This window comes from Periplaneta americana, chromosome 8, assembly GCF_040183065.1.
Source record: "Periplaneta americana isolate PAMFEO1 chromosome 8, P.americana_PAMFEO1_priV1, whole genome shotgun sequence".
Lineage (NCBI taxonomy): Eukaryota > Metazoa > Arthropoda > Insecta > Blattodea > Blattidae > Periplaneta > Periplaneta americana.
In genome coordinates, this window is record NC_091124.1 from 16838552 (window position 1) to 16862815 (window position 24264).

Genomic DNA, 24264 nt, shown 5'->3' on the forward strand with positions numbered 1-24264 from the left:
ATCACCTGACATCCAGTAATACAGATAATCGAGTCTATTGCATATGAAACATAGTTCTTGTACATAAAAAGATTAGTGGGATTGTTGAGGATAAACAAAATGGCAGAAACACATACATCTATACGTGTCTATATAAGAAGAATTTTCATGAATGTATTCTTTTGTTTCTCACATTAAATTCTTCAGAAGAAATAAGCATTTTTTTTTGTATTACATATCACTTTTATAAATGAAAATGTAAAATTCTCTTTTAAAAAATGTTTCATTATCTTGCAATAATAAAGATGAATATTTTATCACCTGTGGAATATTAAACAGCACACACTTTGAAAATGTGATCACTGTGACACACAGAACCCTGTCAATATTTTTAAACATATTTCTATAAATTTGACAGTGAGAAGGTCCTTACTGTTAACGAACATGTGATCTTCTAACATTAGTTCATGTCTGCCACCACATGCTGGACAAATATCTCTGTTTACTGGTACATTGGAAACCTATAAAACAGTAGAATGCTTAATATTATTGTAGTCTATTGAATAACATGTAATCATAACATTTTAGTAATACTGAGGTTCAATTAGGGTTGCCACATCTCCACGAAACTTGGACGGGACACGATAAGAAGTGTAGAAAAGGAGTTAGTTAGTCCTAAAATGTGCATACAGACAAGTTAATCACGCATGAACGATATAGTCATAAATTCAGTTAGTGTACACTAGCAGTACTTTCAAACAAATTATAGAATAAGATGACAAGTAGGCAAGCTTCAAATAATTTGACAATGACAATTCCACGGGAAAAACTTAACTTATTTTATTACTGAAAATACTTATGATGTCCGTCAGTTAGGTCATCAGAAATAGTCAAAACTGGTCGAATTGTGTTCCCAGCATCATCAAGGTTGGCCACCGAGACTCTTGCTAGCTGATGACTGATTTTGTATGCAGTTGCGTTTTTGTGTGGTGCTAGTTTGACACATTTATTGCTCAATGCATGATTCATTGTTTAATGTCGTGTAATATAGTGAGAATTCGAGAACAAGGAATGTCTATTTATGACAGTTATGTGCAAAAATATTTTTATGTTACAAATCCTGCAAGAGGAAATTTTGTGCATTACAGTATGTGAAATGTTTGACGACAAAATAATTAACATAGGTTTGTCCCCTTCTAGATCTCCAGAGCTAAATCCCTGTTACATTTGAGGGCTACCCTTAAATAAAAAGTGTACATAAACGATTCACATAATCTGAATGATTTAAAGAAAAATATTCGCCAAGCAATTTTTTTATGCAAATCTAGCTTTCAGGCAAAGCTTCCTGTGAAGCAGAATTGAATAATTTCAAGGGAAAAATTGTTCCCGGGCCGGATATCGATCCCGAGACCTTTGGTTGAATGTATAATGCTCTACCGACTGAGCTACCCAGAAATTTCACCTGACACCATCCCAATTTTTTCTTTTTTTTTGAAAAACATAACTTTATAAGAAAACAGAACTTTATAATTTTCATTTTGCGTAAGTACTGTATTAACTTATAAAGTATTCACTACATAAATTTATTGCAAGGTTACGTTTACGATTCTGAAATATTGTTGTGAGTATTATAGTTAAATTTTTTTTCTTATTATTAACTTTATGGATGTTCACTCTCACAGACTACTCCAAAAACTATTTAATTATAGTTCTTTGGAAAGAGTGATCTTGCGAAGAATCAATGGAGGGACTAATTTTCAACCTGTAGCAAAACAGACCAAGAGGCCTAATGCATGATTGCTAATAATATTTAAAGGTGATGATTTAACAGCTACAAGGTCTGGTATATGCTATAGAAAAATTACTCAATAAATATCTTTCTAAATACATAGACAGCTTGTCCAGCGGGGAGAGGAAAAAGGTAGCTGTATTTGTTTAGTCCATGTGTACTTTCACCAAAAGATGGTGGTATTTTCGATTATTCTGAAACTCATTTCAGAGGAACAAAATAGCATTCCAAGGTGAATAGGGCTCGAAACGGACAGAACCAGGCATTTATAAGATACCGTAATCAGTCGAATTTGGTATTTGTGGCAACCCTAGATGCGTTTAATACTATATATTAAGACGAGTGATTTCATTAGTGTCATATTTTTAACTAAATGTAGAAAATGTTATTTAGCTCTCAAAATATCAAATTTCGGCCCCCTTATTTTCGAAGATACTGCTTGTAACTTAATGTTTAAAATGGATACTTAAGTTCGGTGGTCTAATGGGTATTGATTTGTATCGTGAGTTTAAATCAGCAAAATGCAATTAATTTTTCCGGCAAAAAGAACATGTAAATATGACTTTCTTCGTAAAGTTAAACGTCCTACGTCACAATAAGTTTGTGTTATATATAAGATAAAGGAATCTCAGAGCATTAGACAAATTAATGAACATTACAAGCAAAGTTCTGAAACAGAAACTTTATACTGTCCACCAATAGTTCCTAATTTCAAGTGTAGACAGCTCTGCCGGGCCAATTTCTAATAGCACCCTCTGATATTTAAAAATAAAAACAATACGAAAATTCAGCCGATAATCCAGAGTACGAATTCCACTTCAGAAGTGATATTTGACTTCAATCAATTAACAGAATTTTATCTCAGAAGTGCTTTAGTTGACAATATCTGCAGAACCAAGAGGGCTGCCCTCTTGTGCAGAACACGGAAAACAACGAAATAAAACTCTTCTCAGATATCTTTTCACAATGAACTAACTTTGAGGGGAAGGGGGGAAATAAAATAAAATAATTTTAATAAAATTTATCTCTAAGGATTTGTTCATTACTTTTACAAAATGAAGTAACTGTATTAGATGCAAGTTGTTGTTCGTGACCTAGTAGATCATACAATAAAACCTGGATTTTATGTTTTCCTTGTTTCTACGTCAGATTTTAAAAATCCCACCGAAACTAACATAAGAAAAATGTTAAATTTTTCCTTGATGTTAAGTTGTCAATTTGTGTAATTTCTTGATTTTATGTTCAGACTACGTTTTAATGGTCAATAATAATTATTGATTATTCTACATTGATCAAGGTATAATCAGGTTATTTGAACATTATTAATCTTGTGAGAAAAATAATATGCGCAATTGATAAGTTGATTCATGATGCAACTCTGATTAAGGTGAATGTTCAGGATGCTCAGCATTTCATTGGGAAGCAATCACGAACTCAACAATATCTGTTTTCATGTGGATTAACTATGAATGGAAATAGGTCTCTCAGGATAAAGTGCAACAGAATTAAACATGGCAAAAGACAAATGGGATCAATTAGAAGATGGTATGTCATATGAAAAAAAAGGTTTTGTAGGCTGTGGTGATGAAATTGTAACATGTGAAGTTCTGAACACAGAACAAATTGTTAAAAGGAAAGCTAGCATTTGATGCATCTGAAGAAGAGCAGGAGGAAGCTGAAGGAAACAGTAAATTCCCAACAAGTTTCCTGTCACACTGGAAGGCATCAGCAATGCTAGGAAATACCTGAAGAGGTTTGATTGTGATAACCTGATGATAATGTAATGACTAGGATTGCCAACTTTTTTCGAAGACAAATTATTCCTTTTCAATTATTGAAAAGCAACTTTATTCTACACTTCGCCAGCTAGGATTAAATTAAGAGTATTTTGAGAAAGATTTTGTCTCGCATAATAGTTGAAGTCAAGTGCAATTTGCAGGTCTGATTTGCAGTGGCGTAGCATGAAATTTTGAGCAGGGGAAGCTAACTCAAGTTGTCTTTCATGCAATATGAGAAAACGTATTACAAAAATATAGTCTTAAAATAAATAGTAGTCAATGTCAAGTCAGCAGTCGAAGATTGGTTGGAACCTCGTAACACCAATAAGGCATGACCTCAAATTGTACGTAGTAAAATATGATTTCATGGTTTACACATTTCTCTAACAAACAGACACGGTCATTTGTTTTTTAAATCGCACTTTTGTTTGTAAGTCAGTCTTGATAATAGAATTGTCCTAAAAAATTCAAGTAAATTGGTGTCAGGAACTGTTATTTCACTCATTATTTATTATATCAGCCACAATGCACACTAACACTTCAACTGAACACAACTCACGAAAGGGATAACTTGGAAACAATTATTTTTAATGTAAAAGCTAGCTTCTTGCGAGCCTTGTGACCAGGGTAGTTTAGTTAGAAAGGGATGGAAAGTCTGCGGGGTAGGTTACAGAGAAGAATGAGTGAAAGAAATCAGTCTGCTTGGAAGCTGGTGTGTGCAGGCTTCTTGTTTACTGCTGCATCACGAATCATCCTGAGCTGCCGCATCACAATATTTAACGCATAAATATAAACTATATTAAAATTAATAAATAATTTTGTTCATAAACTGCAGGTTTACTATGAAATTATTATTAACTGGGGAAGCTGAGCTTTTTAGCTTACATTGACGCTACGCCACTGCTGTTTGATTAGTTGTGTCATACTCCTGTTTCAAACATGTGCCCAATTTTATTGTTCATGAGATAGAACATTCTCTTTGTATAGGCATTACTACTTGGTATGTTTAGAACAAAACTAGCCCGTTTTTCTAAATTTATAATATTAATATTGTTTGATATTAAATGGGTAAGCACTAAAGCCCATTTTTGGCAAGCATTACTTTCTAAGAAGACTGTACATTTCAATGCATTTCTTGAACTACAAAATTCATTTTATAAACAATTATCATTCACGGCAAAATCATATCCTTAGAATACCGGTACCGGTAATGATTTTTACATTATGCAAAAATAAGGGAGAAAAATGCTCGAAGAGAAGAAAAATATTGGAGTCAGGAGACTGTTAAAAATTAGAGGGAAATACGGGACAGTTGGCAACTCTAATAATGACTGCCCCCAGGAGTGTTGAAAATGAAGTATACAGGATTTATCAAAAAGCAAAGAACAACAACCTACTTTAATGGACATGTCGAAGAAGTAAATTAGGTTGTAGATAACATTATTTACCATAATGATTTTATAACCTTAAGTAAATATATATATACAGAGCGTTCACCTATGGGTGGGGCCAGGAAAGCGGCCTGCCTGCGGTGTCGCTTGCGGGAATCGTCTATCCGAAAGCTTCCGCTTTCTATACTATACTCTGTAGGGTTTTAATTTTAAAAGTTTAGCAGCAGTAAAGACTGATGTTTTTGAAACACTAACTTCCTGTGAAACACGTCTTAAAGATTTATTAGGAGAGCATGTAAATGATGCACCGATTTCATCAATTTTTTTCTTCCGTCAATAACCTTCTGTTTTCACTTAGGAATTGTAGCATTTATCGACCCTGTTGTCCTTAATTTGTTAACAAGACGTCTAACAGTATCTCTACCCTGAATTGGACCAGCCGGATATTTCACTTCAAATTGCCTAAGCACCTCTCTACATGACTCTGTTTTCACATATGCATCATACATAAAAACTCTCTGTTCAAGTGTGAATTTTGCATTTTGCATTGTTAACAAATTTTACACAACGCTGAATATTTAAGCAACTGTGTCAAGAAACTGCACTGTACGTGTTAAATACTGCAACATCTGGCTCACAACTGATAACTTGTCGACCTTGACGTCCTTGATTGTCGAGCGTATCTCAACAACTGCGAGCACAAAGCGGCGTATCAGTACATGCCGCTTTCCTGGCCTCACCCGTAGGCAAATGCTCTGTATATATATATATATATATTTTTTTTTTCCTTTTTACCTACCTACAGTTAATTAATAAACCAGTGTTTTTGCGAAGTTAAAATTTTTATATTTTTATTTTGTATTAATGTGATATGACTTGAATGTGCGTAGCATCAAAACCTATGTAAGTTTAAATTTCCCTGATTTGAAATTTTCTTCCCTTTGAAAAACGTGAAATCCAGGTTTCACTGTATTTGCCATTGTCTCTGAGGTTCACAGATTAAAAACATGTTGAGAAGAAAGTATTTTTTTAAAGAGCGGCAATTTTCCTACAACGATTTCTTTCAAAAGAGAAGAAAATCCAGGAGTAAAGTGTCATAAATTTACGTCACATAAAACAACTCTGAATCAGGCAAAATTCTACACCACCAAATTTCCTTGCTTTATTGGTAGATATCTGAGACAGAACTCAATTGACAATGCAGATGATTCTAAATGATAATCTTAAGACATATGGACTGAACATACATGTTAGGAAATAAATACAAAAAGTGGAGTAGAAAGCAATAGGCCATCAAAAACGACAGAGTTTAAGAGACCGAAAGAGGAGGTCACCATTAAACAAAATTTGGATTCAGATACCAGACACAATTACTGAGCAAATAATTATGTATTGCAGAGGATATGGCACATAATGAAATTACTTACTAACAAAGGGTAAGATCTTTTCAATACTTCCGCTAGGTGGCAGGCACGTAAACTAGTTGTTATACAGCAAATCATTCTCACTCTACAAGACTTTTAAGAAAAGAAGCTGCTGTTAATACTGATTTAGCTTGTGTTTAACCCAAATAATAATAATAAAATTCTTATTTAAAATAAGAGAATCTTGTACCATAGCAGTTCAATATTGCAACATCCCAGCTGGAGATCACTCGCCATGATCACGATCACCTCATCTCAGCTTGACTGGAAACACACAGGCACTATATGAACGTCTCAGTCAAGCGTCTGTCACTATCTTACAAGTGGAATACAAAACACTGCACTACAAAGTTCTTGTTAAATTACGTTTGTGACTACAGAGTCACACAGAGCTCAGAATTCAGCATCCTTCAGCTCTAAAGAAACATCAAGATCCTTAAATATGTCCACTCACAACCTACCAGACACTTCCCTAATACGTTTTAACTCCTAGTATGGGGCATTTTAACAAGAAACATACTTCTTCATGAAGCAAAAACTCCTGTTAAAATGCAATACTGGTATTAATCAATCTCATAAATACAACATAAAGGCTAGATAATCTTAACATATATTATCCTGAATAAAACTAGTATAGACAGTCGTAAACTTGTGCTGTTAGTAAAATTGAAAATATATCTGGGATTTTGGAAATTCGAATAGACTTCTGTATTGCGATATCAATGTTTTTAGTGTTCTGTATCGACTACCGGTATTTATGTTTCTATATGATAAGTTTATAATTCAGCAAATGTAGGGCTTCAATTTATTTATTTATTTCATGTTTTAGTAGTTCTTATTTTATGAGAGAAACTTCCTTTTCTGTTTCATTAGCTTTTAACATTGGCCCACTGGATTTTATTTTATTTGTTAATATTTCTTTTTTTAATATCGGAAAATTTGATCCACAAAAGACAAATTATTCTTCTGTCTAGTATTAAACAATTAATGCTCAATGTAAAAATCAGTTCTAAATTTTTATACTGTGAACTTTATGACATCTACAAATCTTGATTATATACTTTTAACATTTTATATTACTTAGAAATATATTATAATAACCACTTTCATATGTTAACTTCATAAAGGACGAGACAAATCTCTGTTTAAAGAATTAAGAACTATTTAAAATCCCAATGTGAAATTAATAAATGTTATCATACCATACCTTCTGGGCTCTAGCACTAGTGATATTACTCTCTTATACATGCTAGCATATTGTCATATTTTCAGTTTTTTTTTTTTGTATAGTACAGTAAAATCCCTCGTAACCGGCAACACCAAAACAACGCCACTTTTGGCTGGGCAAAAAAAAAAAAAAAAGTTTAAATCTGCCACATTGCCACAGTCTGGACCGTCAGTTTTGCCATACTAACTTTAATTTTCAGTGAATATTCGAACCTAAAATTAGTGTATTATTTGTGTTGTGTGATGTGTTTTAATAAAGAAAATCCACCATTGGCGGTTCCTCGGGGGAGGGAAGGGAGGAAGGTTCTCCTCAAATTTTTCTTCTTTTGAAAGTAAATACCAAATGAAATATATGCCTTGAAATTCGAGGAAGATTCGATAATTTTTAAGTTCACAGCTATAAGAAAACCTCGGTTGATCGAGTTTTAAATGACGCACACTCATGTGCTGCTAGAAAACTGTGAGAAAGATGCGAGATTGTTTGTGTGGAGGAAAGTCAATCCTTTCCTCCTTAGTGCAGTTAACACACATAGACAACAGTGCACTAGCGGCCAGAGAAAGAAGCAGAGTTTTAAAGCAAGTAAATGAATGGAGAGGGAGGAGATCCTCCTCTGAATCAGCGCATGGGCGGGAAATAGAAACCGACTGGTCGTGCAGCAAGCTCGCTACCGCTGTCATCTAACGATGCTGCATTCAACCAGACTATAACACATCTAGGAGGAGAGACAATAAAAAGAGTTTTAACGCAAAGCTATGAAAGACATCATATAAACTTTTTTTTAAATTATAAAACAAAATATATTATTCATTGCACTTTATATAAGCTACTATTCATGGTTTGAAACTTTCGAGGATATCTGAAAGTTGAAGTTAGATTTATATAAAACAAAGAGGAAGTAGTTAGTTCTACGTTAGTATCGCAGATCTTTTTGGCCCCTGAAATTCACTTTCATTCATTGTCTACTAGACAGGACAACAGCCAAGTTGTCAGTTTTGTACAAATATATTTGAAATTGAAAGTACTCCAAACTACTATTTTTAACATAAAAAATTAATCGGTCACCTGCAGCTTTGAACAATAATGGTAGTATGGCTTTACAAGAACTGACATTCTTCAAAAGCATGTGATACTGAACTTGTAAAATGTACATGTGGCAACACAGACCACGTGAGTGGGTGCAGTGTTCTCGCTTTCCTAACAGATTATTTCCCATTCCCACTTCCGTAAAACGGTTCTGGTTATGTGTTAGTAGCTAGTCTCTTCCATCACTTGTGATGCTGTAGTGTGCGCGAAAAATGCTGCGAGTTTGTGAATTTCCTTGTAATTGTTAATTTGTGCAATTATCCAACAATGAATAGAAGTGAAAACATATTTTGGACAATTTAGGAAACTCAGTTTACAAGAAGAGATTATTGCTATACAAAAGAGAAGGCCAACCCTAACACTATCTGGTCTTACATGTAGGCTAATTTGTAGCATTTTCTCTCAAGAATGTGTCATTCTGAGCTGTTAACTTCTTTCCTCCTCTTAAGAAATATGCAGGAGCCGCCACTGACTCATAGTATGGGGCATTTTAACAAGAAACATACTTCTTCATGAAACAGAAGCTCCTGTTAAAATGCAATACTGGTATTAATCAATATCATAAATACAATATAAAGGCTAAATAAGCTTAACATATATTATCTTGAATAAAATTAGTATAGACAGTCGTAAATTTACGCTGTTGGTAAAACTGAAAATATATCTGGGATTTTGGAAATCCGAATAGACTTACGTATTGCGATATCAAGATTTTTAGTGTTCTGTATCAACTGTTTATGTTTCTATATGGTAAGTTTATAATTCAGCAAATGTAGGACTTCAATTTATTTATTTCATGTTTTAGTAGTTCTTATTTTATGAGAGAAACTTCCTTTTCTGTTTCATTAGCTTTTAACATTGGTCCACTGGATTTTATTTTATTTGTTAATATTTCTTTGTTTTAATATCGGGAAATTTGATCCAGAAAAGAAAAATTATTCTTCTGTCTAGTATTAAACAATTAATGCTCAATGTAAAAATCAATTCTAACTTTTTATACTGTGAACTTTATGACATCTACACATCTTGATTATATACTTTTAACACTTTATATTACTTAGAAATATATTATAATAACCACTTTCATATGTTAACTTCATAAAGGACGAGACAAATCTCTGTTTAAAGAATTAAGAACTATTTAAAATCCCAATATGAAATTAATAAATGTTATCATACCAGACCTTCTGGACTCTAGCACTAGTGATGTTACTCTCTTATACATGCTAGCATATTGTCATATTTTCAGTTTTTTTTTTTGTATAGTACAGTAAAATCCCTCGTAACCGGCAATACCAAAACAACGCCACTTTTGGCTGGGCAAAAAAAAAAAAAAGTTTAAATATGCCACATTGCCACAGTCTGGGCCGTCAGTTTTGCCACATTAGGAGTTCGAACGAACTTTCATTTTCAGTGAATATTCGAATCTAAAATTAATGTATTATTTGTGTTGTGTGATGTATTTTAATAGAGAAAATCCACACAGTTTTTATGTTTATTTAGTTATGTTCGGGTCGTCAGTGTTGCCACATTAGGAAGTTCGCACGAACTTTAATTTTCAGTGAATATTCGAACCTAAAATTAATGTATTATTTGTGTTGCGTGATGTATTTTAATAGAGAAAATCCACACAGTTTTTATGTTTATGTAGTTATGTGTCCCCCTCTGTTAAATTCAATTCAAGACCTCTAACAAAAATTTCCCATGGAATACATTTATTTTCCGTCAAGTGCCTCTCTTGGCATAGCTACCGGTTTGTGACCACGGTGATAATTAAAAACAAAAACCTTAGTACACTACTGAGAAGCAATAAGGAAAATATTTTCTTTTTCTTATTGCTGATACTTGACTGTTCGCCATTCACCCATATGAAGATAGTTTTGTAGACCAATTTACTGATATAGTCTTTGCCCAAGGTGCGCCATAGGAGGCTAGTCTACACTACACCTGCGATGAGATGAGATGATGAAGATTTGTTGGGATGCCACAGGAGGTTTTTTTATTTTATTGGGTTATTTTACGACGCTGTATCAACATCTCAGGTTATTTGGCGTCTGAATGAAATGAAGGTGATAATGCCGGTGAAATCAGTCCGGAGTCCAGCACCAAAAGTTACCCAGCATTTGCTTGTATTGGGTTGAGGAAAAACTCCGGAAAAAACCTCAACCAGGTAACTTGCCCCGACCGGGATTCGAACCCGGGCCACCTGATTTTGCGGCCAGACGCGCTGGCCTGTTACTCCACAGGTGTGGACGGCACAGGAGAACTGGAGCTCCTGGAGAAACTCCTGTGTTTCCTGGGCCATAGGCTTTTCCAACACAAGTTATAAATTGGAGGTACACTGGTGATTGAAACTAGGTCCATAAGATTATAAGTACAGTACTCCAGCCATTAGACCACTGTGGTGGCACTAGTGAAAATATGAAATTTAAAAATCGAAATATATTATAAATTGTTGACATTTAGCATATATACACAGCATGTCAAGTATTAATAAAATTGATTAAATATTATTCATTAATTTACTGAACATCGCACATTTGGTGATATGGGACGTACTTACATTCGACAAAATTAATGTTCTTGCCTGTCTGGTTTCCATATTCCGGTGAAAAATGAGTGGAATATTTCATTTTGAATATATCTTGCCTTCAAAACAAGTGAACAAAGCTCATTCTCTTACTTTTATCCTAGATCATATATATCCAGATAGCTCGGCCTTATAGGCTTTGACGGTAACAACTTTTGTCAGGTTTACTATGCTACCATCTAGTTGTTACGTAAGGAGTCACGTCATAATTCCCATTTGAATTGCATTAGCGACTGTACTGCCATCTCGTGTTCGTTTACGCGGACGGGTGGCGATCCTGGCGGTTGTTCTCTTCAAAGTGCTGCCGATTTTAGCATAGGGATGAGCTATCTGTTATATATATGATCTAGGCTTTTATGAAGAAATGAATTTCATTTAAACTAAAAGTGAACCAACATATTTATTATGGTGCATCTCAAGCTGAATTCTGTTTCATCTCTGTGTAACTCTCTAGTCACTCAATATTTATAATATATATACCAATTCTGTCTATTTTACAGAGCGAGTCAATGCACAGGCTGGACACAGGTTGGCTTGGCTCTAGCATAGTGTTGTAAGGTTGTCAGTACTGTTTGACAGCTGTGTCTATAGACAGGACCACACATCAAAAGATAATAGGGGTGTAACATGGAATACAGGCTCTGTTTGCATACACATGAACACGTTCAGGTCCAAATCAATCTCAATGACGAAACAATTGAAAGGATCAATTAAAAATAAACAATGTCTGCAAATGATACTTTCTTGGTGTAAGTTATACTTTATGTAGTCCAGTAACTAAAGAAGTCTTCATTCTTAACAATTTTATTAACTTTACTTGCATCTATAATGAACACCGATCAAAATACCCCTCATTTCTCGTGAAAAACAACAACTGAATAGACTACAGTGGACTTTATGTCGTCAGAAAGCAGCTGGATACATTAAGAAGATTGATTGATTAACTTTACTTCACTTTACCTCCAATAGGCTTTGGACAATGAAGGATAATACTTCAAAACTAGTCAGCCAGCTAATTTCCTAAATGGTTAACATAGTAAAGAAGTTGTAGAGTTAATCAGTGGTAAAAAAGTCTGCTATATCATGTACCGGTACCAGTACTTGTTAAATATGTTATCAGCCATCATTTTATACCCAATCCATTCATTTCTTAGCATGTAAGGACATTAAAATCTGTCTAGATTTTTTGTAGAAAAATATATTAGTGTAGATTCCGTGCACTTGATAAATGCAGTTTGTAGAAAGTTATCATAATGATATTTTCACTATGGATTCATAAAGCTACCATACATAACAGTTTTAATTAAACAAACCAGAATGTAATCTGAAAGAAATGGCTGCAAAGAATAACGAAATTTATTATAATTCATAACTAGGGTTGCCAGATGTCCTGATTTGGAGGGATATGTCCCGATTTTCATATAGAAGTTCCATATGAATTCAGGTTTCAGTAAATTTTATGTTATTGTTATCAATTAATAAACATTGAAATTTAAATATGTCACATCTGGTGCCATCTTTTGGAATTTATGCTTTAGAATTAATAAAAAATAGCTGGGGAAATCTAGGAGTCAGAACTATTATTAAGTCATTAAGTCAATAATTTGGCATAACAGATTATTGCCACAAGCCCTTCAGAAAGATGCCAGAGAAATGTGATGTAATTTACAACCAGATTAAATATTTTTTTTTTTGTATTGGAAACATGTATCTGCAATATGTTTTTTTAAATCAAAATTTCAATTTTGAAATTCATATTAGTTTTTTCAACTGTATATAAAGGGATATTTTTTATTTCGTCTTTTATTTTTTTTTGTAGTCCTGAAAATGCCAACTCTGTCCCTATTCATACCATTCATTCTTTAAAACTAAACGTAAGTACTGTATATTTTGATGAAAAAAGAATGTCCCTCTTTGATTCTATTTAATATTTTAATTGGGTTACTATGCTCACAATAACGGGTATGATATATTGCCTAAGTTTGTTCAATTAAAATTGTTACTGTCACTTGTTTTTTTAGCAATGAAGTGAACTTAATGAAAAACCCACATTAACAGTTATTTTTTAATATAGAGGAAGGCCCAAAGACTTGTACCACAGCCTGAAACTTATTTTGCTTACGTCCTTTGATAAGGATGATTGTTTTAAGTGTGTAGGATCGCATTCCTGTAAGTATTATGATTTACTGTCTGGTGCATTTATCGATTTGGCTACGCATCACCCAGTTTCGACGGAGTCTGCTACGAGAGCCCCTCCGTCATCCTGGAACTTCAGATAGATGCCATCTATATGTAAGTCACGGTGCTACATCCTGCTGCATCTTCAGTTGACCTGAAGCTATTGACAGATGATATAATATGGAAGTTGAAATTAATGAAGACAAAATGAGTCCGAGTTCCAACACTGAAAGTTACCCAGCAATTCTGCTTCAATTGGCTGAGGGGGAAAACTACAGAAAAACCCCAACCAGGTAACTTTTTAGAACCAGGATTTGAACCCGGGCTCGTTCATTTCACAATCACACATGCTGTTACACAACAGTGGTGCACAAGATAATACTTAGTGAGGATTTCAAAAGCTACTTTCGTTTTCCCCTCCATTCAATTAACTATTTCCCCATACTCACTATCTTATCAGTCATTATCATCATCATCATCATTGTTGCTGACAGTAATTTGTCATAATTGTAGCCAAATTAATTATAAATAATTGACTAAATGGCGATCTTACTTGTGTTAATTATGTAAGCATGTGTGGCTTACAGCTGTTTCGGTGCTACTTGACACCATCCTCAGAGCCTACTAGATCTCGTCGCTATCTCACCTTCGCTGCCTGTTGTGTGGGTGCGTTCATGTGATGAAGAGTTGTGTCAAATAGTGTGTGTGTTCTGAAATTGATCTGTGTGTTGAGAATTTGATTAGGGTGTGTTTTAGTGTGTCCGTATATTTCACATTGTTCTAGTGTGTTGATTTTTTTGGTTTTTGTATAGTAGTAGTATAGTAGTATAGTATTTATTAGCTGTCGTTATAGCAAAAGCTAATAACATTGTCAAATTACACGTGTGAAATTATCGTGCAAAAATGAAAATTATTCTATTACAACACTAAACATAAAACAAAATGATCATAAATACTCCTTAGAGTTCACAATTGAGAGTCAAGATTATCAAAAATAGGCTAATATCTAGATGAAAATTGTAACACGCTGATCACAAATATTATTTGATTTGCTCCGTTTATATACAATAAAACAAGAATTAACTTAACAATTTATAAGAATTTCCTAATATATTACAAAATAATAATACAATTCAGAGAAAGAAACCTAAAAAATATCTATAGCTTGATTTTCTGATTCAAAATATTCTTGTACAGAATAGAATGGGTTTCTAAGAACCCACGTTTTCACTTTGACTTTGAATATGTCAAGTGGGTTGTATGTGTAGGATTTCCATGTCTGTATTTATGTTATTGTATGTGTGGTTAGCATTAGTTATATGTTCGGCATATGTAGATGTATTGTGTCCTCTGGTTATTGCTTTAATGTGTTCTTTGTATCGAGTTTGGAATGATCTGCCTGTCTGTCCAATGTAGAAACTGTCGCAACTATAGCATGTGAGTATTTATATTCAAGTGTTAAAAGTAGTGTACGAAAGATTCAACATGGATTACCAAATTAATTGTAATTTCCACCATTAACATCTTCATCATCCAAATAATTTCTGCAGATATCAATGAAAAGATATTGTCCGTATAACATAAGTCACCAAGAGGAATTTTTATAGTAAATACATCCCGTGAAACATTAGGTCATTGTGAGTTTGTAGATTTGTTGGTAATATAACTTGAATCTGACAGAATAACAGCTGAGATTAGAAAATCTAAAGTATTTACCGATACTTTTGAGTTAACTAATCTCATTTCGTAAACAGTTCTCAAAATGTTTTACGTTATTTTTTAAATTCTGTAATGAAATATTATGTAGTGTACAATTTGTGAAGCTAAACTCACAAATTGTTAATAAACACTACTCGACAAATATGATTCAGACCTGAACAAAGTTTGTGTGATATAAACAAGGCCTTGCAGGTGGGGATCAGGGGAAAGGCAAACGAGGTCTTATTTCAAAATGGAACATGTTTACGTTTCTGAAACACGAGATACGATAGGCGAAATGTAGATAAAAAATCTATTTTTACATGGATATAAGAAATACTGTATCCATAATTATAATTAAGTAATAATAATAATATATATTTTAATAAAGTTTTATGTAAAACTAGCTTCTATATATATATATTTATCTAACATTTAAAGTTTCTTTTAGCGAGTCTTTGACTCTCAACAACTTTAAATCGGATGTAAATAAAATAGACTGCTGATCTATGCAGAGCCATGTTACATTTTGAAACAAAGCCCCCTGGTGAGAGAAGCATGTGAGAGGGCAGGGGGATTTGAACTCTGACAGACTCCCCAATCGGTCCGGTTGCTTTCCGGCCAACAGCACACAGCAGTAGCAGCAGCAACAACAGCAACAACAAACGAACAACAATCAACAACACGAATATCACAGTAAACTTTTGCACTTTTGCTGGAGGTAGTGTGAAGGCTACCGGAGTCCAGTTGCACTACACAAAACTGCGGTGGCTCTTGTTGTCCCTTCATACCACCTCCGGGAAGGACCTGGACCTCATCTACGTATTTCTTCATTTTCTTCTTCTGCGTAAGGACGGCCCTCGTATCAGACTTGTGTTGGTTCCAGTATCTAAACCTAGAAAAAAAGAAAGACATGTTTACTGTTACTATGGTTACAGGGTAATGCTATGTGAGAGGCCGGCAGAACATCAACATAGGTGACGTCATATAAAACGCAGCGCGAATTGCAAAACGAGTGGTGGTAGAAAGCAGTAGGCTGGGGGAAGGAGAGGACTGAACCTCGCCCTCCAGTATAGTCTGGAAATAAGTAACCGAACTATAAGATATCTTAGCATCCTTCTCATGGATTTGAAATTACTCATCAGCCTATCCCGATGTTTTAATTAGTGAAGTGAAATCTGGTTCTCCATCATAAGTTGCAATTTGTAATTGAGGAGTTGGGTGCAAGAAAGGCACTTCTCTCAAATGCAAGTTCTGAGAAAATTGATGTTGAAAATTCAAACTGTAATAATGTTACCTATGCACGCCTTTACATTTTGGGTACTCCTGACCTCTATGAGCACAGTATTGAACTGCAACTTGGTGATCATATGCTTAACAGATCAGAGGACACAATAAAGCATTTTACTCAAAAAGGGCACATCCTCTAAAATGTCCTTCTTGCACCCAGCCCCTCAATTGCTTAAATGAATGTTGGTCTGTCACTCGGGTGAGCACTTTACATTTAACATGTTTCATTTTTTAAAGAAATTGCTCACATATATATGTCGAGCCGAAAATTGAAATAAACCTAGCACAAAATGACCTAAAGAATTTTGAATTGTAGCGAATTTTCGGGATATTTTTAAATCTGAGAAATTTTACCTTATTTAGGCTTCTTTGCAAAGTTTCAAAATTTTATAATGTCAGAAAATTATATTCGGCAATGCTTTTCTTAATCAGTATTAATATTACAGCAAAGTACATGTTTCATGACTTGCATAAGTTGGCAGCAAATGCTGGTTTGGAAATAAGTAAACACAAAATAAAAGAAATGAGGATCTATAATAGAGTAGATTCTGTTCTCATATTAGAAGGAGAAGTAATTGAAGCTACAAATGAATTTACATATCTGGGAAGTATAATTTCTATGAATGGTAGTTCAGATGAAGATGTAAATACCAGAATAAAGAAAGCAAGACATGCCTTTATTCAATTGAAATCGATTAGGAGGTCGAAGAAAATCTCCTTAAAACTTAAATTAAGATTATTTAACTCAAATGTAAAGTCGATGAAGAAAATCTCCTTAAATTAAGATTATTTAACTCAAATGTAAAGTCGATTTCACTATACGGTTTCGAAACTTGGAAGGCAACGAAACAAATTGGAAAGAAATTGCAAGTCTTTATAAATCTTTGCTTGAGGAACATCATGGGTATTTGGTGGCCAGAGATTATAACTAATAAGGAACTGTGGACAAGGGCAGATCAGCACGAAATCAGCAAAGAAATCAATTTCAGAAAATGGAAGTGGATTGGGCATGTACTAAGAAGAGAAAATGATAACATCACTAAAATGGCTCTGGATTTGAGGGTGGGTTGGTTATTGTGGCCCCACGTTGGGCGCCATTTGAGGGTGGGTGCGTCTCGGTGTTGCGTGAGATTCACTCAGGGTAGCCGAGGTACGGTTGTGGTGTAGGATGATGTCAGGAATATAACCAAGCCGGCTACTTATATAAAAGGCAGTGTAAACTCCAAAACTATAAGTTTATTGTCGTATTCACTTGGTAAACCCAAGTGTATGTATTTCCGGCTGACTTATAATTCAATCGTTGATCGCACTTCTGTATCGACTCTATGGCAGCTCTGAATAAGCTCTATCCGATACTATAAATTCAATACTCTGCCCAGTACACTATGATCGAAGCTCCTAAACGTTGACGAGTAGTCTCACCGATGACAACGTTCTATCTATTGAGTCTTTGCCGGAAGAAAGACTATTAAGTTGGGCCGCCGACACCAAAAAAAACTCAGTGTGTCGTGCCGTCGACACGAAAAGAAGTCGTAGTCCTGTCGACACAAAACGAAGTAGTTATTGTGCCCTGTATGTAGGGCCGCCGACACGATAAGAAGTTGTGTTTGTGTCGACACGAAGCGGAATAGTCGTCGTCTCTTCTCCGCGCCCCGTCACCCTTATTTATAAAAACCTATCCTACGCTAAAACTAACTATCCTATTGGCTAACAACTACGTCACTTAACCGGCCTAAAATCTATTCCCTATTGGTCCAAAGTGACCTCATAAGCTGAACCAAGATCTCTTCTCATTGGGCGCGAAATACGTCATCTCTAAATTTAGACTTTGGATTTCCCATGACATCAAATTAGCTTGTAGATCTCTCAAGAATACCCGTTCTTTGGAAAACCCAAGCTTGGCAGTATCTTTCCCACGGGTCCAGTCCAACTTTAGGCTTTTACGCTTGAAAGAGTGTCTATGCAAAACTCTGCCCAAGGTGGCCATAAATCTGTCCGATTCTGACAAGTGACGAGAGGAAGCGAACCATCTGCGTGGGAAACTAATTCTAATCAAGTCGCCAGAACATCCCCGCGAATACATGTAACAAAAATATGGAGATATCATTTCGCTAATAAATCGGTCTCTCCCTCTCCTAATTACTGCTTCAGATTGGAACCCCCAAGGACTGAACAGACGAAGTGGAAGACCTAAAATAACATGGAGCAACACAATTAGAGATGAGGCTAAACAGGCAGGGAAAAGCTGGAAAGAAATTAAAGCGTTGGCGAACAACAGAGTACGATGGCGTGCTTTCATCAAGGCCCTATGCTTCCCTGCAGAGTGACCATGACTACTACTACTACAAGTACATGTGACAATGGAGTTTTGTATAATGTCTCTTTATGGTGGTAATATGAAACCCTTTAATTAGTTTAGAACATAACAAGCATGTTACATTTTCTTCCTGTGCACAACAAAAGACTTTCTCTTCTCATTCTTCTACAAATATTCCTTTTACTCCGCTCTTTACGTTTAATGGTTTGGAAACAGACATGCTGATCGCCAGTTACGTATGTACTGGTACTGCTCCTACGTGGAGTGAGTACGCATGGAGGGATGCATTAGTGAATTGCCCCTGCATAAGTATGACGTAAGATGCGGCTTGCTGCATGGAATGCCGACCGCTGTTAAGAATGTTATGTTTTATTTAACGACGCTCGCAACTGCAGAGGTTATATCAGCATCGCCGGATGTGCCGGAATTTTGTCCCTCAGGAGTTCTTTTACATGCCAGTAAATCTACTGACATGAGCCTGTCGCATTTAAGCACACTTAAATGCCATCGACCTGGCCCGGGATCGAACCCGCAACCTTGGGCATAGAAGGCCAGCTCTTTACCAACTCGCCAACCAGGTCGACCCGACCGCTGTGCCATGTATATCAGAGAGAAGTACTACACTGATCTCCAGCTATATTCGTTGCCAACATACACCAGCTGACTGCGCTAAAGCCTGCTAAGTATCCAGATTCCAAAGTAGGAAACTCCACTCATCCCTAGACTAGACTCCTCAATGCATCACCAGCTGGTGATCAGAGAATGGTAAGAAAGAATGATGGAATGAAGATAAGAAAGAATGCTGTTGATGCCTAACATGGGGAAATGGGAGATTTCCAAGAAAAATTCCAACTACGGCCTTGTCCACCACAAGTATCACTATAGCTTTTACAATGAAAACCCTAGGCCCGACTGAGACTCGAACCTGGACCACCTATGTGACAAGCTGATGATTTAGACAAGTGATTTTTCAATTAGTTTTCTTTAAGGAATGCTTCTTCTTCTTCTTCTTCTTCTTCTTCTTCTTCTTCTTCTTCTTCTTCTTCTTCTTCTTCTTCTTCCCTTCAAGCATTAGGCCAAATGGCCTGTTACGATCTCACAGTTGAATTTTCAATCCAGTGCTTCTTTGGACGACCGAGAGATCTCTTCCCGTTTGGACGATAGTGGAGCATGACTTTTGGGATTCTATCTCTATGCATGCGATGCAGATGATTTATCCAGTTGTTCTGATAATGTTTTACGTGATTAATTACAGGTTCTAGTTGTAATTCTTCCATTACATCTTCATTGCGTTTGTGATCCCATTTCATATATCCTGCTGTATATCTCATAAATTTCATTTCATTAGCCGTTATTCTGCTTTCGTCTTTGTTCCTCAATGTCCATGCCTCACTGCCGTAACAAAGATCTCGCCAAGGTCTTGTAAAGGCGAATTCGAGTATGCCTTTGTACTAGGGAAGGTTTCATAATGGTGTTAATTATTCCCATTGTTTTGGCATATTTAGAAAATTTCTGTGAAATGTCTACTTCATCGAAAAAAGATAATTTGTATCCGAGATATGTAAAATAATTGATCCTTTCCAATATTTTTTAATCTAAATATATTTTGCTAGGCACAGAGTATTTTCCGCAGAAGGCCATAATTTTAGTTTTTTCTTTATTGATTTTCATATCATATTTAATTCCAAAATTAAAAATTGAACATTGTAATTCATCTTCTGAGGATGCCACTAGAGCTAAATCGTCTGCAAAAGTAGTGAATCTAGTTGTAAATGTCTATTGAGTTGTACAGTAGCGTGCAAATTTATCCGAACACAACATATTTTTACATTTTCTGTCATTGATGGCCTCACAGCTGCTCATACCGCTTTAATTGACATCTGTAGTACGTGTAATTCCATTGTTGAAGGTCTGTCATTATTTTTTTATAATATGTGACATTTTGCCTGTCGTTTTGTACTTATAAGCATTTCAGTTGTGTTGAAGACTTAATACTGCAATCCTGTGTACATTCTGTCGTCTTCACAAATGGATACAACTCCACGAAAACGGTCTCAAATTATAACATTAGCAGAGCATTCTTCTATGACACAGAGACAAATTGCTGCAGAATGTCACATCGGTTTGGCTACTGTTAATCCGATCATAAAACGATACAGGGAGACTGGATCCATCACACCCCAGAAAAAAGGAAACTGTGGTTGGAAAAGGAAGACTTCACCTGCAGATGATCGTTTAATTGTCAGGAAAAGTAAATTAAATCCTAGACTAACTGCTGTCGACTTAACCCGCGAGTTAATGGCTACCACTGGGGCGAATATTCACGTCACAACAGTGCGGCGTAGGCTTTTGGAAGCTGGACGAAGGGCTCGTAAGCCTATTAAGAAGCAACTGCTAACCCCTGTTATGTGCAAAAAACGCTTAATGTGGGCAAAATTACATCAACACTGGACAGTGAATGACTGGAAGAATGTACTTTTTTCCGATGAGTCTCATTTCGAGGTCCACGGCCACCGTGTTTCTTACGTACGGAAAGGATCCGAAAAAGTAACAGCAGCTCATCTCCAACAAGCACCCAAATATCCCCCTAAAGTAATGGGGTTGTTTTACACATGAAGGGCCTGGAGCATTAATACCTATCAAGGGAATGATGAATTCTGACAAATATATTCACTTATTGGAAACCAGAATCGTACCCCAGCTGCAAAAATCATTTCCGGATGGCAGAGGTGTGTTCCAACAAGACCTGGCACCATGCCATACGTCTCGAAAAACTACAGAATTCTTCAACAAGAAGAATATTCAGGTACTCCCCTGGCCAGGCAACTCACCCGACATCAACCCCATTGAGAACTTGTGGTCAATTTGCAAAAGAATAATGCAAAAAATGGATTATTCTACAAAGGAGAAGATGATTTCTGCTCTCATTGGTGTATGGTTTCGCGATGAAGAAATGAAGCATATTTGTTGGAAATTAGTGGAATCCATACCAAATCGTCTCAGAGCTGTTATTAGGAACAAGGGAGGCCACATATATTACTGAGGTATGTCTTAGATCCTTCTTTTTATCCCGTTTGAGTGTTTTTGCATAAGTAATTACGTTGTTCGGATTAATTTGCACACTACTGTATATATCCATGAGTTAAGGAATGCAAGCCTGCTAAGAAAGCACTTGAATATGAGGATGAGTGGCAGAAGGAGCATGGGAAAAGGAAAGAAGACTGGTGAGGGGAAAAAAACTAATCCAGCAGTCGGGAAGAAGTGATAGTAATAAGGGTGCAAGTGAAAGAAGTAACTTAAAAGACTCTAATCAGTATCTGTTGGGAATTTCTCGATTAATCCCTGAAATTAATGACAATGCTTATGGTTCACTCTATATTGGCATAATTTAGCCTACAATGCAAGTTTCTTGGAATTTGGAAAATTTTTCACATATTTAAAAAAAAAAATAGTAACATCATCAAACGACTTGTAAATTCTTTTGAACCATAAATATCATATAATTCAAATTATAAACTATAGAATTAATGTTTGCAACTTAATTACTACGTACTGAATGAATACAGGAATTCATACGTTTCGATTTTGACGTGCACAATCATACCTCCACTTTGACGGCATTTGGTGGCTCACTCTGGCTTGGCCAGTCCTGTGGTGGGAGATGGTGACGTAGCAGGTGACAGGGGCTCCTGTTTCAGAAGCATCACAGGAGTAGACGATCCCTTTTCGTTCCCACTTCCAGCATCTGATAAGACAGGCGTGGGAGGTGCAATCGCTGGCGACATGGAGAGGGCAGGATTGGCCACTGCGATGATGTTGCCACCGCTAGACGCTATCACCTGCGTCATAGCAAGGAATGATCATGTGTTACTACATAGTAAACTGTCCATTATTCGTGCAGAGATTACCCAGTCCATGCTCTTGTTCATCTAACCCAGGCCTGCAGAACTCGCAAAGTAGGGGAACTATGACGTCAGCCTCACTCCACTTCTATTGAGGATGATCGACTTCCTCCCCGAGAATGAATGTTGATGCAGCCAAGTGTAACTAGAACACCGTGACCGCACAGGTAGAAAAGGTGGGTGAGATAGAAAGGGAACGAGAAGAGAAGACGAGTAAGAGGTGGGAGAAAAAAGATAAATAAGGAAAAGAAAAACGACGAAAAATGTAGAAGATGAGAAAGAGCAAGAATGGTGAAATAAAAAAAATAAGAGTGAAAGGAAAAGTACAGTAGGAATGAAGAGAAATAAGTACGAGTGATAGAGAAAGAGGTAAGAGCAATAGAGGAAGAAGTAAGGTCCAAAGAGGAAGAGGTAGAAGCGAAAAAGGAGAAATAGGAGCAAAGAGAAAGAACCAATAGTGGAAAAGGAAGAGGTAGGAGCAAAAAAGTTAGAAGTATGGACAAATGAGAAAGGGATAAGAGCGAAAAAAGTAGAAGTAAGAGTAAAAAAGAAAGATGTAGGACCGAGAAATGAAGAGGTAGGAGTAAGAAAGGAAGAGAAGAGGCGATAAAGGAAGAAGTATTAGCGAAAAAGGAAAAAGTAGCAGTGAAAAAGAAAGAAGTAGGAACAAAAAGGAACGAGGTAGGAGCGAAGAAGGAAGAGGTAGGGGCGAAAAAGGAAGAGGTAGGGGCGAAAAAGTATGAGGTAGGAGAGAAAAAGAGGTAGGAACAAATAAGGAAGAGGTAAGAGCGAAAAAGAAATAGAAGAAGCGATAATGGAAGAAGTATGAGCGGAAAAGGAGGAGGTAAGAACAAAATAAAAAGAGCTAGGAGCAGATATAGAAGACGTAAGGGGGAAAAAAAGGAAGCGGTAAGAGCAAAAAGAAAATAGGAGCAAAGGAGAAAGAGATAGGAGAGAAAAAGAATGAGGTAGAAACAAAAAGAAGAGGTAGGAGCAAAAGAGGAAAAGATAGCAGTGAAAAGGGAAGAGGTAGAAGCGAAAAAGAGAAAGGGGCAAAAAAGGAAGCAGTAACAGGGATAAAAGAAGAGGTAGAAGCAAAAGAGGGAGAAGTAAAAGCGAAAAAGGAAGAGATAATATGGAGAAATAAAGACAGGAGTGACTAAGTAAGAAGTAGAAGGGAAAAAGGAAGAGAGAGCAGAGAAAAGGAAGGAGCGAAAAAGGAAGAGGTAGGAGCAAAAGAGAAAGAGGTAGAAGTGAAAAAGGAAAAGGTAGAGTTGAAAAAGGAAAAAGTGAGATAAAAAGAGAAAGAGGTAGGAACGAAAAAAAAGGTAGGAGTAAAAAAGGAAAAGGTAGGAGTGAAAAAGCAAAAGGTAGGGATGAAAAAGGAAAAGGTGAGAAAAAAAGAGAAAGAGGTAGGAGCGAAAGAGAAAGAGGTAGGAGAGAAAAATGAAGAGGTATGAGCGAAAAAAGAAGTTAGGAGCGAAAAAAGAAGAGTTAGGAGCGAAAAAGAAGTGCGCAAGTGGAAAAGTGAGAGTGAAAAAGGAAAAATAAAGTTGAGAAAGAAAGTAGAGGAAGATTTAGGAGTGAAAGAGAAAAGTAGGGGTGAGAGAGGAAGAA

General features: G+C 35.9%; 1 protein-coding gene across 2 annotated transcripts in view; it reads right to left on the reverse strand.

Annotated features, from left to right (window-relative positions):
- Positions 1-15152: 15152 nt before the first annotated feature.
- nab (NGFI-A-binding protein homolog) overlaps positions 15153-24264 on the reverse strand; it is a 521598-nt gene continuing 512486 nt past the window's right edge. The window contains exons 13-14 of one of the 2 annotated variants that reach the window (XM_069832484.1): positions 22350-22584; positions 15153-16033 (exon numbers count right to left, since the gene is read on the reverse strand). In XM_069832484.1, the coding sequence (XP_069688585.1) occupies positions 22375-22584 (210 nt within the window). In that variant the 3' untranslated portion in view covers positions 15153-16033; positions 22350-22374. The remainder of the gene's footprint in view (positions 16034-22349; positions 22585-24264) is intronic. The other variant, XM_069832485.1, reaches the window with a different exon arrangement.